General features: G+C 39.1%; 1 protein-coding gene and 1 long non-coding RNA gene across 2 annotated transcripts; one reads left to right on the top strand and one right to left on the bottom strand.

Annotated features, from left to right (window-relative positions):
* Window positions 1-255: 255 nt before the first annotated feature.
* LOC125156731 (tigger transposable element-derived protein 1-like) lies at window positions 256-6,669 on the bottom strand. Its single transcript, XM_047842936.1, has 2 exons — window positions 6,489-6,669; window positions 256-730 (listed from the first exon to the last, which is right to left on the bottom strand). Exons 1-2 carry the CDS (start codon window positions 6,529-6,531, stop codon window positions 486-488), a joined length of 288 nt encoding a protein of 95 aa, XP_047698892.1. The 5' UTR covers window positions 6,532-6,669; the 3' UTR covers window positions 256-485.
* Window positions 6,670-6,779: 110 nt separating this feature from the next.
* On the top strand, window positions 6,780-11,530 carry LOC125156676 (uncharacterized). The gene is made up of 3 exons (XR_007148725.1): window positions 6,780-6,829; window positions 9,039-9,248; window positions 10,738-11,530. It is a non-coding gene; the product is annotated as an uncharacterized LOC125156676 (long non-coding RNA).
* The last annotated feature ends 11,641 nt before the right edge of the window (window positions 11,531-23,171 follow it).

Genomic DNA, 23,171 nt, shown 5'->3' with positions numbered 1-23,171 from the left:
AGGTTGAAGGTGTTTCCTTCTACAGACATACCTTGGAGATATTGTGGGTTCAGCTCCAGACCACTGCAGTAAAGTAGATATTGCAATAAAGTGAGTCAAATCATTTTTTTGGTTTCCCAGTACTCGTAAAAGTTAGGTTCACACTATGCCATAATCTATTAGGTATGCAATAGTATTGTGTCTTAAAAAACAATGTGCATTCCCTATTTTAAAAGTACTTTATTGCTAAAACAAAATGCTAACTATCACCTCAACTTTAGCAAGTCATAATCTTTTTTTCTCGGGAAGGATCTCACCTCACTGTTGATAGCTGCTGACTGATAAAGGTGGTGGTTGTTGAAGGCTGGTGTGGCTGTGATTTCTTAAAATAAGCCAGCAAAATTTGCCTCATCAATTGGCTCTTCCTTTCACAAATGATGTCTCTGAAGCAGGGAATACTGTTCCATCACATTTTACCCACAGTACATCTCCTTTCAAAATTGGGGTCAAATCCTCTCAAACCCTGCAGCTGCTTTATCAACTAAGTTCATGTAACACTGTAAATCCTTTGTTGTCATTTCATCAGTCTTCACAGCATCTTCACTGGGAGTAGATTCCACCTCAAGGAATCGCTTGCTTTGCGCATCCCTAAGAAACAACTCCTCATCCGTAAAAGTTTGATCATGAGATTGCAGCCATTCAGACACATCTTCAGGCTCCACTTCTAGTCCTCTGGCTGTTTCCTCCATCTCTGCATTCAGAACACATTAAATATTTACCAGTTAAGTTTGCTGTATTATATGGACTGGTTTGTGGCACCCTAACCCAGTCACCATAACATCAAAGATAACTGCTCACCATCACAAATGTAATAATGAAAACGTTTGAAATGTTGTGGGAATTACCAAAATGTGACACAGAGACACGAAGTGAGCAAATGCTTTTGGGAAACGGTGTCAATAGATTTTCTATTGATGCAGTAGTGCCACAAACCTTCAATTTGCTAAAAACCACAGTATTTGCAAAGTATTGGACAGAGTCCAATAAACCTTCAATTTGTTAAAAACCAGAGTATTTGCAAAGTACTGGACAGAGTCCAATAAACGAGGTGTGCCTGTATTCCAGTTTGTTGAGTGTTTTTGTCAAAAAGGGCACACGGTTTTGTCGAATGCCTTTTCTACACCAATTTTGTATTTCTGAGATAAATCCCATTGGCCATTATGTATAATTCTTTTTATGTTTCTGGATTCAGTTTAAGTATTTTATTGTGGGTTTTGGAATCCATATTCATAAAAGATACTACTCTATGGCATCCTTTGAAGTCTTTGCCTAGTTTTTGATATTAGGGCTGGCCTCATAGAATGAGATTGAAAGTGTTCTCTCTGCTTCTATTCACAGGAGAGTTTACAATTTGGTGTTACGTCTTCCTTAATTGATGGGGAAGCTGTCTGGATATGAGCTTTCTTTTAATGGTTACTAACTCAATCTCCTTAGTTGTTTTTAGACAATAATCAATTCAGATCATTTATATCTTCTGGAGCCATACAATTATTCATAACATTTTTTTCATAATGCTCTTCATTTCTTTAAAGTTAGCCGTAATATAAGGCCAATCAAGCTAAAGTTTTGTGAGTTTTTCTGCTCTTGTCATAGTCAGCTTTTGTTTATTTTTCTATTCTCTATTCAATGTCCACTCTAATAAATTTTATTTATTTTCCTTAGGTGACTTTTGTTTTCTTTCTCCAGGATCCTAAGGTAAAAGGTTAGGTTATTGATGTAAGATATTTATTCTTTCTCTATGTAAGCACTAAGGTATAAATTTCCCTCTAAGCACTGCTTTAGCAGCATCCCAGAAGTTTTTGTATGTTTTGATATGTTGTGTCTTCATTTTCATTCATCTCAAAAGTATTTTCTCATTTTCCTTTGATTTCTTATTTGACCTATTCATTTTTATATATGAAGTGCACTTTAATTTTTTTTTGTACTGGTTATTTATTTTTGAGAGAGAGAGAGTACAAGTGGGAGAAGGGCAGAGAGAAAGGGAGACAGAATCCAAAGCAGGCTCTGGGCTCTGCGCTGTCAGCAAAGAGCCTGATGTGAGGCTCGAACTCACAAACCGTGAGATCATCACCTGAGCCGAAGTCAGATGCTTAGCTGACTGAACCACCCAGGTGCCCCTGAAGTACACTTTTAATTGCTTACATATTCATAAGTTTCCAACTTCTTTCTGTTTTTGATTTTTAATTTCATTCCATTGCAGTCAGATAACATATCTGGTTTTATTTCTATTGTTTTCAACTTATTGAGGTTTATTTTACAGCCCAGAAGGTGGTATATCCTGGAAAGTGTTCCATGTGCCCTTGAGAACACTGTGTATTCCGGGATCGTTGGGTACTGTGTCCTTTATACGTCTTTTACGTTTACTTGGTTTATAGTGTTATTCAATAGTCTATTTCCTTGCTGATCATTTTCCTTGTCATTCTGTTCATTATTTAAAGTGAGATACTGAAGTCTCCAAATATGATTGTTTAATTTTCTATTTCTCCCTTCATTTCTGTCATTGTTGTTTCAATCATTCTGGTTCTCTATTAATTAGTTCCACATATGGTTGTAATTGTTGTATTTACTCCAGGGATAAACCCTATTTCACAGTGAATGATCCTTTTAATGTGCTGCTGAATTTGGTTTGCTAGTATTTTTTTCCAGTTTTCCTCAAACTGATTTCTAGTTTCATGCCACTGTGGTTAGAGAAGATACTTAGTATGCTTTCAATCTTAAATTTGCTAAGACTTGTTTTGTGGCCAAAATATGGTCTATCCTAGAAAATATTGCATGCACCCTTGAGTCATATGTGTACTCTGCTTTTGGATGGAATTCTTTGTATATGTTTGTTAGAGTCCATTTGGTCTATAGTGTTCAAATCTTGTTTCCTTATTGAATCTCTGCCTGGGTGATCCATTGTTAAGAGTGGAATATTAAGTCTCCAGCTGTTAACTGTATTACTGTTTATTTCTGCTTATATCTCTGCTAATTTTTGCTTTATATGTTTAGGTGCCACATTTTGGCTCACAAATATTTATAATTATTGTCTTTTTGACACATTGGGAACTTTACCATTTATAGAGTAGCGTTCTTTGTCTCTTTTTTACCATTTTTAGTTGAAAATATATTTTGTCTGGTATAAGTATAGTTATCCCTGCATTTTTTCCCCTTTTGGTTACCATTTTCTTGCAATGTCTTTTTCCATTTCTTTACTCTCTGTCTACGTGTATCTTTAAGGCTAAAGTGAGTCTCTTATGGACAGAATATTATTGGATTCTTTTTATCCACTTAACCATTTTATGTCTTTTAATTAGCTAATTTAATCCATTTATGTCTAAAGTAATTATTGATAGGTAAGGACTTAACTATTGTCATTTTGTTGTTTCCTGGTTGTTTTGTAGATTCATTGTTCTTCGCTTTTTAACCTGCTGTCATTTTTAGTGTTTTGATGTCTTTGATATCAGTAGACTTCAAGTTCTTTATTATGTCTGTTTGTGTAATTGCTACAGGATTTTCCGTTGTGATGTTACCATAAGACCTACATAAAATATCTTGAACTTATACCATCTTCTTTCATACTAATAACAATGTAACTTCAATTAATGCATAACCTTTAGACTTTTACTTCTTCTCTTCCTCACATTTTAGTTATTGGTATTGCATGTTTGCTTTTTTTATACATTCTATAACTAATAGGTTATTGCAGCTAGGGTTATTTTTGTTACATTCTTTTTAAAAAATCTTTCAACTAGATTTTTAAGTGAATTATGCACCATTATATTGAAGATCTAACTGTGACCATATACTTATCATTACCCAGTGATATTTATATTCCTTTCTAGGGTTTTATAATGTTAATTAGCATTCTTTCACTTCTATTTAAAGAACTTCTTTAGCATTTCTTGTAAGGATGGTCTGGTACCAATAAACTCCCTCCACTTTAGTTTGAGATCTCCCTCCTTCATTTCTGAAAGGGCAGTTTCACTGTGTATAAATTTTTTGATTGACAGCTATTTTCTTTCAATATTTTGAATATGTCATTTCATTCCATTCTAACCTGAAAATTTTCTGTTGAGAAAACTGCCAGTGTTCTTATGTAGGTTCCCTTTTATGTAACTTCTCTTTTTTTCTCTTGCTGCTCCTTACAAGTCTTTGTCTGTGACTTTTGGCAATTTAAGTGTATTGTGTCTTGGTGTTGCTCTATTCATTTCAACCTATTTAGGGCCTTTTAGGTCTCGTGGACCTGGATACACATTTCTCTATCCAGGCTTAAGATATTTTCAGCTGTTATGGCTTTAAATGTACTTTGGTCACTTTCTTTTTTCCTACTCTTTTTGAAATTCACATAATGCATTTTTTTTTACTATGTCTCATAATTCCTATAGGCATTCTTCACTCTTTTCTTTCTTTGTTTCTCTTTACTCCTCTGATGTGGTAATTTCCAATGCCCTCTGATCCGGGTCACTGATTCTTTCTTCCAAACGGTCAAATCTACTTTTGGAACTATGTTCAGTTATTCATTTCAGTAATGTATATTTTTAATTCTAGATTTATGGATTTTTGTTTTTTGTTTGGATAGTTGCTATTTCCTTGTCAAACTTCTTGTTTTGTTCATGAATCATTTACCTAATTTTGCTTGGGAAAAATGTGCTTTCTTGTAGCTCACTAAACTTTGTTAAGGGGCTTATCCCTGAATTCTTTGTCTGACAGTTCATAGATCTCAATTTCTTAGGGTCGGTTATTGAAGCTTTATTAGTTTTCTTCGACTGTGCCATATTTCCCTGATGATTCATGACCCTTGATTTCTTATGTTGATATCTGCATATTTGAGTAATTGTGCTCCTCTTCCAGACTTTATAGATTTGCTCTGGCAGAGACCATTCTTCACCCAAACACTCAACTCAGTTTGGGTTTCTGGGTGTGTCTGATGGTAATGTCCTTGGGCAGGTAAGACTTGCTAGTATGGTCTATTTTGGGGCAAGACGAACGTTTGAGCTCTGAGAATGGGCACGGGCTGGGGGGGAGGATGTGCCTCTGCTGAGAACAGTTGTATAGAAATGCTGTCTTGGTTCTCTAACCAAGTAAGGCTGTGGGATGGGCTCTGTGGCTGCCTGGTTTCTCTGGCCAGGCTTACTATGTGGTTGAGACTGTGTAACATATTAGTAACAGACAGGGGTATGAATTAGCTTCCCTGCCTTAGCAGGGCAGCAAGACAGGATCCATGACCTGCATAGCTCTTTGTTTGGGTACCTGAATCAGGCCAGAGTATTCATTGAATTCCCTGGTCAGGTGAGGCCACAAGACTTGTTCTGTAATGGGGAAGCCAAGGGCTGTGATCACTGTTCAAGTGCCACTGTCTGTAGGGCTGTTGAATTGGCTGTGTGCTCTGGTTATGTTCCTTGGCCTTGGGCTGAGGGCTATACTCAGCAATGAATGAGGCTATGAATTAGATTTCCTTCTTGGCAGCAGCAAGGGAAACAACTCTAACATCAGTAAACCTCTTTGTTGTTTTAAGCCAACATGCACCCCAAGTTTCATAGCCAAATGGGGCCACTGGATTTGTTTTGCAAATTATTGGTTCTGTCTGCCTTTCTCTAGAATTGTGCATTGTTGGGCTGTACTGCTTCTAGGAGTTCTACTAGCCTTTCTGGTCAGATGGAACTGGAAAACATCTCCACAATGGGTGGGGCTATGTCTAGACTCCCTTGCTTGAAAAGGAAGGACAGGGGCCACTCCAGGTTACTTTCAATTTCCCAAACAGGCTCTCCTCTTGGAAAGGCCTGATGACCACCCTTAGCCTTGCCTATGAATTAATCTCTATACCTGTGCAGAGCACAGGACGCCTCCATGCCAAGGTTTTGCTCTATGAGTGATCACCTTTGCCCATCAGCCTCTGGGCTCTAGGGCTGCTGGGTCACTCCGCTTCCAGAGGTTGTCTTCATTCCTCCTGATCAGATGGGGCTGGAAGACACTCTCCCTAGCAGGCAGGGCCATGACTCCATTCCTTGCTTGAGCATGGGAAATGGGGCTCTGGAGCTGGCAAACCTCCTTGTCTGAGGATTAGGAAGATCTGTACCTCATCGAGTTCCCTGGTCAGAATTCGTCCTCAACTTGGTTCTGTAGATAAGCCAAGCCTCTGGCTGGGATGACTCCTTAGGCTCTGCAGATGGGAACTCAGCTCACCAAGATCCATGTGTTTGTTGGTTGTTGGTTGTTGCAAGTCTCTTACCTTTATCACAGGCAGATACTCAGTGGTTGAGCCCTACTGGTTTTCCTGCCATCCCTGTGGGGTGAGATCAGAATAGGTGCTCCTACAAATTGACCCCATTATTGGAGGAGGGGGCTAATTGTCCCTTATGGGCAATCTTTTCGCCTGGAGGACACAGAGGCTCAGGGAAGAACGCTCTGTGTGGTTGTGGACTATCTTGGGGGAGACACAAGGCAGTCAGCATGTAGCCGTTTCTTACCCTTCCAGTCTATCTGGGCTCTGAGGTGTAGGGGCTCCATCATCCTCACCCACTGATGCTAGGATTCTCTCCGTGATGTCTTGCTCATAAATAGGTGACAGTTATTCCTCTTGTGAGAGGGAGTGAAGTAAGGAACAACCTGTGTCACCATTTTAGTGACCTTGCTCTACAGTTCACAGCATTTTAGGTCAAAATGGTGTTCTAGGAACAAGTCATTGGTTCTGAAGATGCTAATTATGATGTAAAGAGAGGATTCATGGCACATTCTAATTCAGACTTTTCAGGAGTTGACTGTGTGCTGGTACCACATTGATCGTTCTGCTTAGTCAAAGGCATAACAGGTGATCAAATAATCATGTCAGTGGCATGCTGGTTCCATCTCTGAACTAGGCAAGATACCTGGTTTTTAAATTCCTCTCTAACATTTTTCACATGTGGAAATCGCTGAACCTTGCTGAACTTTAATTTCTTCATTAGCCAATGTACCTCTTATCTCCTAAGGGACTTTGTAAGAAAGAAAGTAGACAAAGAATGTTAACGCACTGCAAAATGATAAAGGGTGAGGTGGAAATGCCCATTAAAGGAAAGGCTGAGATCAACCTTTGGCTTGTAACTTTCAAGCTACAAAAGCTCAGACAAGTTGCTTTGAGTTTCATTTTCTTTTTTGAAAATAGGATTATAAAAATAATCTTTAAAGGTTGTCTTATTGAGTCTATGCAGTGTACCCATAGAAGATAATATCTAAATTTGAGGTATCCTTGTTATTAAAATTGCTATAAATGCATGGCATTTCTTAGATGTTATGTAATCCTAAGACAGTTAAACACATTATTATCACAAGGAAAAAATTGCACTAAAGGATTAAGCAAAAAAGAAAAAAAGACACATTAAAATACCATTTTTTAAAGCAAAAGTCCATACTTGGCATTTGTGCCTTTTTCCTAATTAAAAATGTTATGTACATGTGCTTAAGGACTACATTGAAATAAAGAATTTAAAAATAACTTAAAAAAAAAAAGATTAGAATAGGGGTGCCTGGGGAGCTCAATGGGTTTAGTGAGTAACTCTTGGTTTCTGGCTCAGGTCATGGTCTTATGGTTCACGGGTTCGAGCCCTGTGTCGGGTTCTGCACAGACAGCCCAGTGCCTGTTTGGGATTCTTTCTCTCCCTCCCTATCTGCCCCTGCCCTGCTTGTGTGCACACACACTTTCTCTTTCTGAATTCTCTGAACGATAAATAAATAAACATTTTAAAAAAGAGACTAGAATATATTCTGTTTTAAAAATGCGTATTTTCAAAGAGATATCAGTTAGAAATTATGGCATCAATTGCTACAAAAATGAAGTTTTCCTACCAGGTAAGCAAAGAAAAAGATATTGATGACTTCCTTAGATGATCCAGGCAAGGCGCCATGAAGACAAAGTAACCAGTTTTCAGCTACTTTAGTAATTGCAAACACTAAGAATGTTAATAATTTGGCCTTATTTAAGGATGCCTATGAAGACCATAATATAAAATGGTGGTATCCACTGTTCGTTTAGTTAGAAAATCTTTCTAGGCACCCTAGTATCCATGCGAATGAGTGCGTTTTTCCCCTACCCTGTCTTGAAGCTTGAACTCCTAAACGACTATGTCAGAGCATCTTCTACATGCCCCCAACCGCACCCCCAAAGCTCTAGAAGAGAGATGATTTTTTCTCTGGCGGTACACCGTGTACAGATACATTTGGCGTGGCCCAAATACAGGCAGAAAAGTGTTAAACCCCTCTCATCCTCAGGTACCTGATAGGAAGGGATTGTGTGACCGGCTTGTGAGAACCAGGGTGTAGGAAAGGACTTTACACTAAACTGTGCTTTTTAAGGAGCGTAGATGACATTTCAGGGTTCGGTATCTACAGGGAGCCAGTTCCCAAATGACATCAGTAGGAGGCAGCAGAGCATAGTGCTGAGAACACGCACCAGGGCGCTGCTCTGCCTGGGCTGGAGCCCCGCTCTTCATGCTGCTGAGACTTTGGACGGAGAATTTACACCCTCTGTGCCTAGATTTCTTGCGCTATCAAACAGATTAGTAAAAGTACAGGGGCACCTGAGAGGCTCAGTCAGCTAAGCGTCTGACTTCGGCTTAGGTCATAGAGTCACATCTCCTGGGTTCAAGCCCCACTTGGGGCTCGGTGGTGACCGCTGGAACCTTGAACCTGCTTCAGATTCTGTGTCTCCGTCTCTCTCTGCCCCTCCCCACTCCCCCCCCCCAAATAAATAAACACTAAAAGTACTATTTCCTAGAATTGTGGGTATTAAATTAGCTAACATATTCAAAGTACTTAGAATCTTACCTCACAGACCTGAATCTCACCTGCTATGTAATGAACAAACCAATGAAGGAAGTACAGGTAGTTTTTTGAGCAAAGGTTATTGTTTTTAAACTAGGCCACACAAGTATTTGTTGAATAACGATTGTGAACAATTCATTTAATTTGACAACTATTTATTGAATATCATTCATCATACTAACAGTTATTCATATTAATCAGAACCCTAATTACTATTATAGGATGAGGAGACACTGACGCCAGCCCCAGGAAATTCACAACTACAGGTTGAATTTACAACTACAGGTTGAATTTGCCACTTCAAGATTCAACGTGCACAACTGTTCACGACTGGAGGACCAATGCTTATTTGTAAAGATCATTTTACCTCATCCTGCAATCAAAGAGAAGGGAATTTTTGTTTCCTTTTCAATCCACTCACATATCTTTATGTAAATATGCTTTTCATGGTATCCTTCAGTCTTTCATCTGATGTTTCACACTTACTAATTCTTTTTTTTTTTTTCCTGAGTGTTCTTTTTTCTTTTACAAGATGGACAAGAGATTGTTTTGAATGTAGGCTGTATAAGATATTTTCCGCCTAGGGGATATTTACGTTCCATAGCATAAATTTCTGGAATAGCTGAATAAGCATGGGAATTCCTGGCTGCTTTCCTATGTACTGGAAGAGACACCGTGTATATGTCTTTGCTCCTTGAGAGAAACCTAACCGCCAAGCAGCGATATACCGTTCTAGCTCTAGGCCGCTGTGTCCCACAAATGGGTTTGTGCAGTGTCAAATCCGAAGAGTGTCACGCACACAAATGTCCGCGGTCTCCTCGACAGTAGCAAAACCCATTCATGATTGAATCCAAAAAAAGGCCAAAATTGGCCTGGAGGCCCAAAAGTGGCACTCTGGACTCAGCAGTAAGCACAGTCAGCGCAGTTAATTTTTCTCCTGTACACATAGGTGGCATAATTTAAGTCATGCACACACATGTGTACACAATAAGTAATCCTAGAAGTGAGGGCCGCAGGGAGTAAAATAGTAACAACAGCTATTAGTTATTGAGCAGCTAAGAGAGTCAGATACTGAACTAAGTCGTTCCTCGCCAGTAGATCACTCATAACTTACCTGTATTAACATCTCCTCTATTACACATAAAGACACTAAGATTCAGGAGGGTAGGAAAACTCTCCAGAGCTCACTGGTAAGCCCCAGGAATAGGTTATAAACCCTGATCCTACCTAAGCTAAAGCCTACGCTATGAAATATTACCCTGCTCCATAGCACACAGGAGCTAACAAATTATCATTCTCCATGATATCATGGCTCTCTCTTCTTTAGCCCTGGGCTCCTTAGACCTGACCTATATTCTAGGTGTCCAAAGACTCAGTAGTAAACTACCTGCTTCATGCTATCCCCACATATAGCACAATTTTGAGTATATTTTCATGCTAATTCATATATGATTGCTACAACTAATGCTATGATAATATAAATAATGTGTATATATATAAATATAATTATTCAATTACTGAGTGAAAGGATGTTAATGGTAAAATCCAGAAGACTCAGACAACAGACCTAGAAAGTTAAGAGCCAAGGAAGACATATGGTACTAAATAAGAAAAAGTTATGTTTACATCAAAAATTCTTTTTACCATGCATAGCATTTTTCCAAGGAATAAATCAATAGGAAATGCTCTAAGATAAATATTTTGAAAAGGTATTTAAGTGCCCACTCCCTAACCAAACCTGACAGGATATATCGTTTTCCATCTGCAGTTTTATGAGACTGCACCTTCCTCCAGGAGTATGATGGGAAGGGATAAAGCATTGTTGTCTCACTTGCTTCATTTGGAATGTCTTTGAGTGATGTTGCAAGTTCAGATTTCTGGGTTTTGAATCTTAATCTTCTTTTCTATCCCTTTTGACAGTGTCCTTTACTGAGTGCTGTCTCAACATCAACCTTTCCCGAAATGTCTGATGTAGGTTGTGAAAAGCTCACCGTGTGTCAGGCAAGGTGGCCTGTGAAAATAACCAGGAAGATGTAGCAAATGGACTGTCTGCTGCAATTTACAAGGATGCAATTAAGGAGATTATAGAACCTGCCCAAGATCACACACACGCACAGTAAGTTAGGATGCTGACAAGATGGACTGAGAGTAGCGCTTTATGCTCCAAGTTGAGATATTACACAGTCTCTCTGGCGACCTGTTACTGTGTTTCCATCTTTAATATTATACCCATTTCTTTATTCCAAATTTTAACTCATATAAATTCTTTACATCGTATGTACTGAGGATAACTATACACAAAATCTAAAATACACACTAAACATTCACATACGACACGTAAATGCATAATTCAATTAAAGACAAATTTGGCAAACTTGATGAATCTGGTACTGGCCCTGATCCACCCACGTCAGCCAGCCTTCACCGTTTCCATGAGTGCAGACCCCGTCTCCAGTCCTTTACCCTGTGTGTCTTTACTTGGAAGCATTCCTTTTTGGCTACAGCATTCTACCTAAGCGCCTCCCAGGAGCAGTCCTCTAGCGTGCATCTTCAGAGCTGATGGATGAACAGCCTGACCCCTTTACTTCTCGGACTGTGGAGAGTGTGTCTGAGGTACACAGTCTTTGTCACATGCCTCAGAACCCCCTTACTCTGGGCTCATTCACCCACTATTGCTTCCTATTCTTCTCTATCTAATTCACCCCTTCCCTTGGAAAAGACTCATGGAATCATCTCTGAAATAAATGCTGTGCATCCAAATCCTTGTCTCAGGATCTTCCCAGGAAACTCAAACTATGCTATGGAATGAAAATATAAAATCTAACTCTGTAATACATATACGAGTCACACTTTAAATTAAAAGATAAAGTTTTGAGAATGAAATACTTAAAATACAGCAAAAGCACCAAAAAATAGCCTCTGTCATTATACCGATATGAAACAAAATGTACTTTAAGATAAGAGAATTTTTCTGGAGATAAATAAGGACCTTTCTAAACAAGAAAGATTCCAATTCACTAAAAAGCTGTATGATTCTTAATCTCTGTAACATAACTTCAGAAAAATAGATATAGTAATTCTAAATCTGTCTAATTTAGTTTCAAAATAGATAAGGCAAAAAATGAGAGAATTAAATGGAGAGAAGAAAAGTCCATAGTCATTGTAGGAGATGTTAAAATGTTTCAAAATAATTGAGAAAATCTGAGTGGACAGGAAAACCCGTGTTCACTGATATAAAAAAATCTGAGTAACACAATTAGGAAATTGAATAACACATTAAGAAATTGTGTAACGTAGCTATGAATACATAATTAAGAAACTTGGCCTCGTTTACATATATAGAACACAACATTGAAGAACGAAGAATTTATAGTTCTTTGAGGTACATATTGAACAATAATAAAAATGACCATATGCTGGGCCATAAAGAGAGCCTCAATAAATTTCAAAGGATTGACTTCATTCAGAGTATGTCCTCTGACTAGAGTGGCATTAAGGTAGAAATTAATAACCAAGAGAAAAGTGTAAAGATTCCAAAGTTCTTAAGTATAAAATGACACATTTCTAAATAATTTCTAATATTTGTAAAACACACAGAAAGTAGAAATATTTTGAACTAAATTATAATAAGAGGACAACATACCAAAACATGTTGGATGCATCTAAAACAATGCTGTAGTGAAAAATTTGTAATACTAAGTGCACATATTGAGAAGAAAACCTGAAAATCAATAAGATAAATCTTCATATCAAAATGATAGAAAAAGAACAAATTTAACACAAAGTTGAAAAAGATGGTATGAAGACAAGGTTTATGTAGTAGAAAACAAACACGTGTCAGGAAAAAGATCACAAAATCCAAAAGTTGATTATTTGTAAAATCAATAAAATTTATAAATTTATAGCAAAACTGATAAAAAAAAGTGGGATAGAAAACTTTATTTATTGATATAAGAATTGGAAAAGCAGGTATCACTGCAGAACTACTGACATTCAGAAACATACTAAAATAATATCATGCTAAATCAATGCCAATAATTTGACAATTGGCATGCAATGAAAAATCATAATTTCTCGAAATGACAGAAGAAGAAGCATAAAATCTGAATATATCTGTTATAAATCATTCTTGTAAATCCTTCCTCAGGATTCAACCTTTGTAGTTGGAGCCCTGAATTCTCTCAAATATTAAATTAGGAAATGTTTTTGACCTTATGCAAATTCCACGGGTAATAATGATAAAGGGAACACATTCCAAAAATTTTTGTGAGGTCAGCGTATGCCTAAAAAAGACAAGAAACAAAAATTTACAAATGGATCTCTGTCACAGATACAAGCATCTTAAGCCAATTAGCAAGTTAATACTCATATAAAATTATATTATATACTGATTGAACAGGTTTATTCCCCTGAAGCAAATGGTTTCAAATAAGAAAGTCAATCAATAATGACTCACCGTATTAGTAGGAAATAGAGAGAAATCATAATAATCTCAAAATCACATGATGATCTTCAATACCTGGAAACACCCATCCTCTCACCCTGACAGGTGACTGAGTCGTCCAGAGCTCAGAACCGCAATGAGTCCTCTGCTGAAACTATACCATAGTTTCTTCTCATGCACGTCTGTTCATCCTTGCCCTTCGTCTCCTCGGCATTCCTTGAGACACCTCCCAGGCACTGTCCCCCATCTCAGAAGCAGCTTTCTGAGGAACCCAGACAGCTGCCTCCTGATTTTAGCTTTTGAATGCTTGTCTAACAGCCCAGGAAATTGAAGCGCCATAACTCTATGTCCACCTGACACATCATAGCTCTTTTCCTCTCTAACCCCAGGTCCCCAAGCATCCAACACTTTCTTGAGTACTGATTTAATATTACTTTGTATTATTTTCTTCAAGTACATGGTCAAATGTGAAATACGTAAACTCTATCACAGATACATGTTACACACAGTACATGTAAATTATGGATATTCACAAATATATAATTTGGCCAAATTTAATATGCAATCTTATTAATGTATCATATATTCCAGTCTACTAGTTTAGCAGCTGTGTTAGACTTTTACATACTTATATATTATAATTTTTATTTAAAGCGAGACAAAATGAAATCTCATCCTTTCATTTGAAATTTTATTCACTGGTAATATTGACTTTTTTTGAAGGTTGATAAAATCCTTAGCAAAATATATGGTGTAAAAAGAAAGGCTATCTAAATGTTACATCTATTTTTACTAAGTTTTTTTTGAAGAGCTTATAAATACCTAGTTTTTAATGCAGCTGTTTTTCTCAGAATGATATATAACTTCCATAATAAAATTAGAAATGTTTAATAGCATGAATTTGTTTTTCATTTACATTGTTATCATTCTGAGATAATAAATATAATATTTATTAAAAATAGCTGTCATAGGAATATGCATATTTTTGGAAGCATATATCCAGTAATGTTTAAGTTCTCATAACCCTATTTACCTATGTAAGTGAGGATACGAATACTCACTTTGTAGCATAGATATGGTGACTAAGTTTGCAAGGCGCCTAGTATATCTGCTCTGTAATAGAGATGCCATGACTTACATTGTAGAAAAAGGAAAAGCTCTTGGCATATTTGAGGGACGAAAGTGAAGAGACACAAGCAGAGAGTATATGAAAACAATCATAAAATGACTGTCAGTAGAGTGGCCTAATACAGTAGTTCTGAATGAGAGGTAATGAACGACATCTGGGTAAAACGTGTAAAGCCCTCCTAAAAATGGTCCTCTGAAGGCTGTGGGACTCTGGGAAACTAGTCACATGTAAGACTTGGCAGGAGCAGGTATTAAGGACATGAACAAGAGAACGGTGGTACAGTAGATCCCGGCTAGGCCACAGACCTGAGGGTCCAAATAGATGTGAGGGAACACATAAAAATAACAGTACGTGACTGTGGCCCAGTGAGACTGTCACGGTGGTGTGGCAGCCCCCTGAACACAAGTAGGCCCTCAGCCCTAATGACACTTGGTGGTAATTAATTGGAGGAACAGTGTAACTACATGATTTACATAGAAATCCTAGTCAAAGAGTACCTGAAGGGGAAAAATTCATTTGTCAACATTGGGTTCATAATATAATATCAAGGAGAATATTTAACAGTGAATAATAATTAATTCAAATTCAATTCATTTAAGAATCCCTATTTTGTGGTGACAAACCACTCAGAAAATCGCAGTACAAAACCAAATTTGAAATAACCCCACTTTCAGTGGGTGATGGGCATTGAGGAGGGCACCTGTTGGGATGAGCACTGGGTGTTGTATGGAAACCAATTTGACAATGAATTTCATATTAAAAAAAAGAGTACACTCCAAAAATAAATAAGACAAACTCATTCCCATAGACTTACAAAGTATCTTTCTCTGAATCATATATTAACTGTCACTTCTATTATTTTGTATTATCCATTTATTTAAAATCAGTACATATTTTTGAGGAGCAATATGGAGTCATGCAACAGTAAACTAAAGAAAAAAATTCCCATGTGGATATGTGGGCTTTAGAATGGGATGATTGGAGCACATTTTATAGCTTATACCTGGGAAAATTCTCGTGGTAACAAGAAGTTGACTATAGGGAGAAAGGAGAAGGTACAAATAACTTGGGTAGCATAGATACAATGTGGGGGGCATTAGGGTCAAATGCAGCTGTGGAAGAATTAGCCTTAAAGTGGAGAAGAGCATCTCCTCCAAGGACTAGTGGAAAAGAAGCCAGGAGCACAGAAGTCTAGAGCTCTCATAAGTGAATGATTTTGAGAGTGTCTGTTCCTGACAGTCTTATCTATGAGCTTTGCACAAATTAGATGTTAGTAGACATCTGAATAAGTGAAAAAAATAAGTTTTAAAATTAAATTACGCACATAAAATGCACTTATAACAGTGACCCTCTGAAAGCACATAAAAGATTAGCAAAGTCATTTATAATATATGAAGAATTAATATCTAAGTTTAAATGATTCATAATTAAAGGACAAAGTCTATAAAAAATACAACATATATGATGAAATTTCAATCGGTGTCTGATTCATAAAACTCCTGGAAATGTTATGCCATTGCAATGAATCCCAAACTGTCCTGACAATGCAGGAATGTTAAACCTTCCAGTTATTCTTAAACCGTGATAGGTGCTTCATTAGGAACATTGTACTTTGTTCAGTCCCATTCAGATCATGGAAAGGAAAGTCCATGTTGCAGCTGAGCTGGAAGACATGACCACTGGCAGCACATTCCAATGACTTGTAAGCAGCAGAGACACATATTCTGAAATTTTTGGCTCTTTCTAATACCTGCGGATTGTCACGGCACACCAAACTGAATGTAGGTCAATTGAACTGATGTTCAATTGAATTTGGCTGGTGGAAGGGGAGCTGGAGTTATGGGGGGGTATAGGGTGGGTCAGACATTCACGCTTTGGCCACTGGATGAGAGAGAGCAAGGGAAATCCCCTGGGCTCAGAGGGTCATAAGCAAAAATAAAACGCGAGTAACTGTGTAATTCTGAAGTCACTTTGTACTTGCAGACACATAGATGATGGAGATACATGGGTGCGGTTTGACTCCCAGCTCCTACTTAACGCTTAGCTCGTGATATTGGCCAAATCAGTCAGCTTTTCCAAGCTTCCACTCACCTTTTTGCAAAATAAAGATTGATGGAGCCTCTTGCAAGACTAATAAAAATGTTATAAATAATATATTTAAAGCACTTACACACAGCATGAAATATGGTATAAGTTTGTAAATCATAGATCCCGTTAGAAGTTGTAGCATTAATAACCTAATTCTTTTCAACCCATGATGAAGCAGATATAAAGATTTATTCCTAGCAACGTTAGCTGCCCTTTGCTACGGAAGATTCCTGCTCAGTCGCCAATATCACTTCCTAGTCAGCTTTCATTTTGAAATCTGAAGTTCTTTATATTTAAAGTCGAAAACAAACTGAAATATGCCACAGTGTCTTCCCTGGGTGTCACGCTCCGATGTGTGAACACCAGATGCACTACCTTCCCTAGAACAATATAATTACTGTTATGTAATTATACTGCGATACTGTTAGAGAATATAGTAATACATAATAATTTTAGGAGGGTGATTTCAGCCTCATCTACTATGTGACTGGAAGTAATTGCTGCTGTCTAAGAGTTCAGCCCTTGGTTAGGCAGCCTATTTATCATATAGGAATGTGCTGGTAAAATGCAGGTTAGCATGAAATATACGGATGGAGGGTTCCATTTCCAACAAATATTAGCATGGATATAGTTTCCCTCTTGTAGAAACTCCCTTTTAAATAATCCAAAATGCAGAGGAGATAATATCAGTCATACTCTATTTAGGGTAAAATTTTATAACACAAAAACTGAAAGTTCTCAACACCACTTTATCTCAAGTCATCTTTAAAACCAAACAAGATCAGCTATTTTCCTCTGCACTGTACCTACAGCTTTGAAAAACATCCATACACTCAAATATTTTAAAATTTACGTATCAGAGCACAGTTTAAAGAAAAGACAAATCAGTAAATAGAACAAAATAGAGGTCCAGAAAGAGACCCTCAAAAATATAGCTGGCAAGTCTTTGAGAAAGTGCAAAGGCGATACAGTGGAGCAAAGATAATCTTTTCAACAGATGATTCTGGAACAACTGGATATCCACGCACACGAAGATGGATCTAGACATATCTCACAAAAATTTAACAAACCTTGACTCAACATGGATCATAGGCCCAAATGTGAAACACAAATCTATACGAGTCCTAGAACACAACACTAGAGAAAATGTAGATGACCTTGTGTATGTTGATATCATTTTAGAAAGCACATCAAAGGCATAATTCATGCCAGAAATAATAAGATGGACTTCATAAAAACTAAAAACTTCTGCTCTGTGAAAGACGATATCAAGAGAATGAGAAGATAAGCCACAGCCTGGGAGAAATATTTGCAAAAGATATCTGACAAGAGACTGTTTTCTAACATATACAAAGAACTCTTAAGAAAGCAAACAATTTGATTTTTAAAAATGAGCCAGAGACTAACGGACACTTTTCCAAAGAAGATATACAGATGGGAAATAAGCACATTAAAAGATGCTCTACATCATATGTCATCAGGGGATTGTGAATTAAAACAATGAGATACCAGCACACATGTATTAGAATGAACAAAATCCAAAACACTGATAATATCAAATGCTGGTGAAGATGTGAAGTAACAGGAACTTTAGTTCATTGCTGGTGGAAAGACACATTGTTCAGCCATTTTTGAAGATGGTTTGGCTGTTTCTTAGAAAAGAAAACACATCCTCACCATATGATCCAGCAGTAACGTTCTTTGGTCTTTACCAGACGAATTGTAAGCCTATGTCCACACAAAAACCTGCACATGGGTGTTTATAGCAGTTTTATTCACAATCGCCAAAACTCTGAAGCAACCAAGATGGTCTTCAGTAGAAGAATGAATAAATTAATTGTGGTACACTCAGGCAATGGAATATTATTCAACACTAAAATGAAATAAACTATCAAGCCATGAAAAAACATGGAGCTACCTTAAATGCACATTACTGCATGAATGAATCCAATCTGAAAAGATTGTCTGATTCCAATATATGAAATAATGTGCGATTCCAACCATATGGTATGGTATTCTGGAAAAGGCAAAACACTGGAGACTGTAAAAGATTTGTGGTTACCACTTTAAAAACTGTGGCAATGATAAGCATTAAAACATCTAATTCTTTTATTATTGTTTTTTGTTGTTCTATTTTATTATCCTTAACCTCTCTCAGGTTCCTACCTACCAGTATTGCAATTTCAGAAACAAGAATAACCTTATTCTAAATTTTTTATAGTTTTTTATTTATTCTTGAGAGAGAGAGAGACCAAGCATGAGCGGGGGAGGAGCAAAGCGAGAGAAAGACACAGAATCTGAAGCAGGCTCCAGGCTCTGAGCCATCAGCACACAGCCCAATGCAGAGCCCAAACTCACAGACTGTGAGACCATGACCTGAGCCCAAGTCGGATGTTCAACCAAGTGAGCCACCCAGGTGCCCCAAGAATAACCTTATTCTAAATAGAAGACTATCACAGCTTTGCAAAGAATACCAGCATGTAATGTCTCTTGAGCGAAGAAGACAAATGACCTTTCCTTTGGGGAATTCTGCTGGAAAATGTATTAGCTTGCCTGTCAGTCCTTGTCCCAACAATAACTATGCCCCTCTCAGTCAGTATGAAATGTGTATTTGCATCATGACCCATGCCCAGGATAACAATTAATTACTTGCCTAGGAAATGAAATTAGAACTAAGAGATTCCATATGCACTTGAGCTGTCTCCTTACTGGACACATGACCAACTTCAGCCCTGTCAGCTGTGTGGTGGGCAAAGTAATCATCCATAGAAAGTGGACAGGACAGATGGAGACAGTACGCCATGGGTCCTTGACTCATGATCTCCCACTTCTAGCTCTTTTCTGAGATCTGGCTGCATTCACTAAGCCATCCTTTATTTTTATAATAAAGTTCCTGGTTTTGATTTTGCTAGTTCAACTTGGTTTTTGTCATTTATACTGAGAGTGTTCTAATCAAGTCAAAAGATGGTCACTTTTTTTTTTTCTTCTTTTTCTTTTTTTTTTTCTTCTTTTTTCTTCAACATTTATTTTTATTTTTGGGACAGAGACAGACAGAGCATGAACGGGGGAGGGGCAGAGAGAGAGGGAGACACAGAATCGGAAACAGGCTCCAGGCTCTGAGCCATTAGCCCAGAGCCCGACGCGGGGCTCCAACTCCCGGACCGCGAGATCGTGACCTGGCTGAAGTCCCACGCTTAACCGACTGCGCCACCCAGGCGCCCCAAAAGATGGTCACTTTAAGAGCACAGAAGAGACCAAGGTTAATTCTCCTAAAAAGAATGGTCTAGAATTTGAAATTGGGCAAGACATTGAAATTGGATATTAATGGGCTGAGATGGAAACATTGTGAGAATGGGAACAGAGTCTATGTAGGCAGAGGAGGGGGGAACTATGAGAGCTTGGGGGGAGCAGTGATTAGTCAAAGATGGGAGGTATATTTTATGGAGGAAAATGAGAAAAAGAAAGTTGAAGCCAAACATCAAAAGATCAAAAGTTTAGTAAAATAAACTTTTATTCTGTTATCCATGGGGATGCACCAAGGTTTGTGGTCATAGCCAGAAAAAAAAATTCCCTTTCAAAATTTTGCACTATTTACTTTCACATTATTCCACCCCATCATTCCCCCTATGCTTTTTTTTTTAAATCATTCTCCATGACTTGGATCTTGGAACTTGAATATAATTCAGAACTACTTTGGAAATGCAAATTGGGGCATAGATTTTACAACCATAATCCCACCTTTATATTTCAGTGTGAGAGCAAGGTGCCCATTAAGAGCGACTGGACTGTTGGAACTTTCCTCTCTAGTAACCCTATTTTACAAACAACAAACTGCATTTTAGAATACAATAGTCACTCATCCAAGGCCTTTCAGCAAGAAAGTTACAGAGCCTGGAGACAGACTCACTCTTCTAACATTACCAGGAGTTAAGGAAAAGGCTCCACAGAGAGCTAGGGTTTGTTCAGGCCCTGAAAAGAAAAGTTGGTCACACAGGTTGCGAGAAGGATGTAGACGGCACATTGGGCAGTAGGACAGGAATAACAGTCTTTAGCATTTACCAGCTATGTTGCTTGGGAAAGGCCGAATAATCTGGCTGAGCCTGGTCTCCTTATCCATAAAATAGAACCTCTCCTCTCTGTTGATGGGGTTGAGTGCTTGACGGGATTAAATGACCTCATTAAGGAAAGCATTAAATGGCCAAAATCCCCACAGGAAGATAACCCAAAGGAATCTATTGGACAATAGAATCTGTTACTATGGAAGAAGGTTGGGGCACAGAGAAATAAGCTTGGAAAATCTTCTGGGGCCAGTGTCTCGGGATATTTACTTTCTTATGAGAGCCAGGGTAAGATGAACCATTTCAGGATCTGTGTTCACACCTGGCAAGAGCTCTGGAAAGCTTGTTAGCACTGCCTCAGCCCACAGGAGGCTCTCCTCGTACTGGACTCCTGCCTGCATTTTATATAATGATGCCGGGTTTGCTCACAATTGTTCTCTAATTACTTCACTTTGGCTTTTGAAAATCTTCTCCTGACTCAGATTATAAACACTTAGATCCTGCTGTAGTATGTTTCATCCACTCCAGATTAGCAAATATGTAAATTAAACTGAGCACACTTTGGGGATGTACAAGGTGTTAGTAACTGTACAATTTGAGATTAGTAGGTTCTGCCTGCATCTCTGGAATTGGAATCACGGTATTACCATAGCCCATTTGGTTATCAAGCAGACTGGCTAAGTATTCTAGGAAGATTAAAGGAATAAGCAGGCTTATTTAGGTCAGGGAGTAATCAGCTCCTAAGTGGTTTCTTAACAGTTTATATAAGTTCACATGACACTCTAAGGTCTAGTTGACTGTCGCAAGGTATAAGCTCTGGAAAGATGTAGGTCAGAACACCAGAGTGTGTTTAGCTTATCTTGAAAATTTCTATGTTATCTTCTACTTTAAAAAGAGAAAACTTGGAGCTCAGCCTCCCTTGGTTTATTCTGAATGTTCCGGAAATGGCTTTTAGTATTACTGTGGCTATATGTTCTCTCCAATGTAGATATTTGTAGAAAAGGTATTATAAAAATCATAGAGGTGTGCCTGGGTGGGTCAGTCGGTTGAGCGTCTGACTTTGGCTCAGGTCATGATCTCACAGCTCATAGTTCCAGCCCCAAGTCAGACTCTGTGCTGGCAGCTCGGAGCCTGGAGCCTGCTTCGGATTCTGTGTCTCCCTCTCTCTCTGCCCCTGACCCACTCGCATTCTCTGTCTCTCTCAAAAAGAAATACACATTTAAAAAAAAGAAACTTAAAAAGCATAGAAATAAAGGTTCTTAATCAGTAACAGAGTTTATCCTTTGCTGTAAGGCATAAATGTACCACACGTGTCTAGGAAGGAAAGGCTGCAACCCATTCTGTTCTTCCTTGTTTCTCACTTCTTGAGAAGCACCTTCCCCAACATGTTCCCAAATGCTCCCACCCCAAGTGTTCCTGCCACTCAAGAACATCACTTCCGGAGGGGAGGAGCCAAGGTGGCGGAACAGCATGGAAGCTTTTTGTGTGTCTCGTGTCCAAAAATACAGCCAGACCAACACTGAACCATCCTACACACCTAGAAAACTGATTGGAGGATGAACCCAACAAGCTGCACAACCTGAACCACAGAACTCAGCAGGTACGTGGCACGGAGAGCTGAACCTGGGGAGCAAGAAGCCCCAAAAGGTAGGGAACCACTTTTGCAGGCGGAGAGAAGACTGAGATAGGGGAGGGAGGGAGAATACGGGAAAAGCACCCCTCCCCGAAAGCAGCTGGAGAGAAAGTGGAAAACTGGAAACTGCCGCAGGGACTAAACGAAAAAGGGAGAGAGGAGAAAGGAGAGGGTTTCAATTCCATTAAGAGTGTAAACCAGGGGAGCGCAAAGGCTGCAACTCTCCAGCTCCCTACCTGGCGGTGCTCTGGTGGGAAGGGCGAATCCCCAGGAGCAGAGTGGGGTCTGGTAGGTTCTCGGGCCACACGGGGAGAAGCGGCTCCACGGCTGGAAAGACATTCGGTAGAGACGGTTGAAGCCACCTGGTCCCGGCAGACCCCGGAAGGCGGCCACATTCGCGGGTGCTGGAACCAGGTCGTTAAGGGGGAAGCCGGTGCCAGACGTGTGTTGTGAGTTTCCATAATCCCTCAGACGCTGCTGCTACGCTGCCTTGCGACCTTTTTCTGGGGCGGGCTGGCACCCGGCCACAGTCTTGGGGCTCGGCAGCAGCAGGTCCCACAGGCGTTCCTGGCTGCGGCCAACATTTGGCCATTGCTCGGTGAGACCCTCCCACGGAGGGGCGGGACGGGTCAAAGCCTCAGTCCTCCGGAAGTAAGAGGCCGGGGAAAAGGGCCTCATCTGAGACAAAACCCGGGAGGGAGGTACTGCCTGGGGCCGGTCACGGAGAGTGAAGAAGCGGGGAGTGTACAGAAGCTGACGACAGAGGACGGGTGCGCGATTGCTGATCCAGGAGAACAGACAGGGTGGCGCCATTTTTACCACTGCCGCGCAGGCGCATATGCACTGACGAGCCCTGCAACACTCCATCCCAGGAGGCCAGCGGCGCCATCTAGTGGAGCGCGGAGCCCTTACACTGAGCCCTGCCCAACTGGGCCAACTTCGCTCTTCAAGAACACAAGTCTCACCGCCGGCTTAATTTAGGGACTATAAAGAGCTACATAG

Source organism: Prionailurus viverrinus, chromosome F2 (genome assembly GCF_022837055.1).
Source record: "Prionailurus viverrinus isolate Anna chromosome F2, UM_Priviv_1.0, whole genome shotgun sequence".
Taxonomy (NCBI): Eukaryota; Metazoa; Chordata; class Mammalia; order Carnivora; family Felidae; genus Prionailurus; species Prionailurus viverrinus.
The sequence above is the reverse complement of the archived record's forward strand: the minus strand, read 5'-3'. Positions and strand labels throughout refer to the sequence as shown.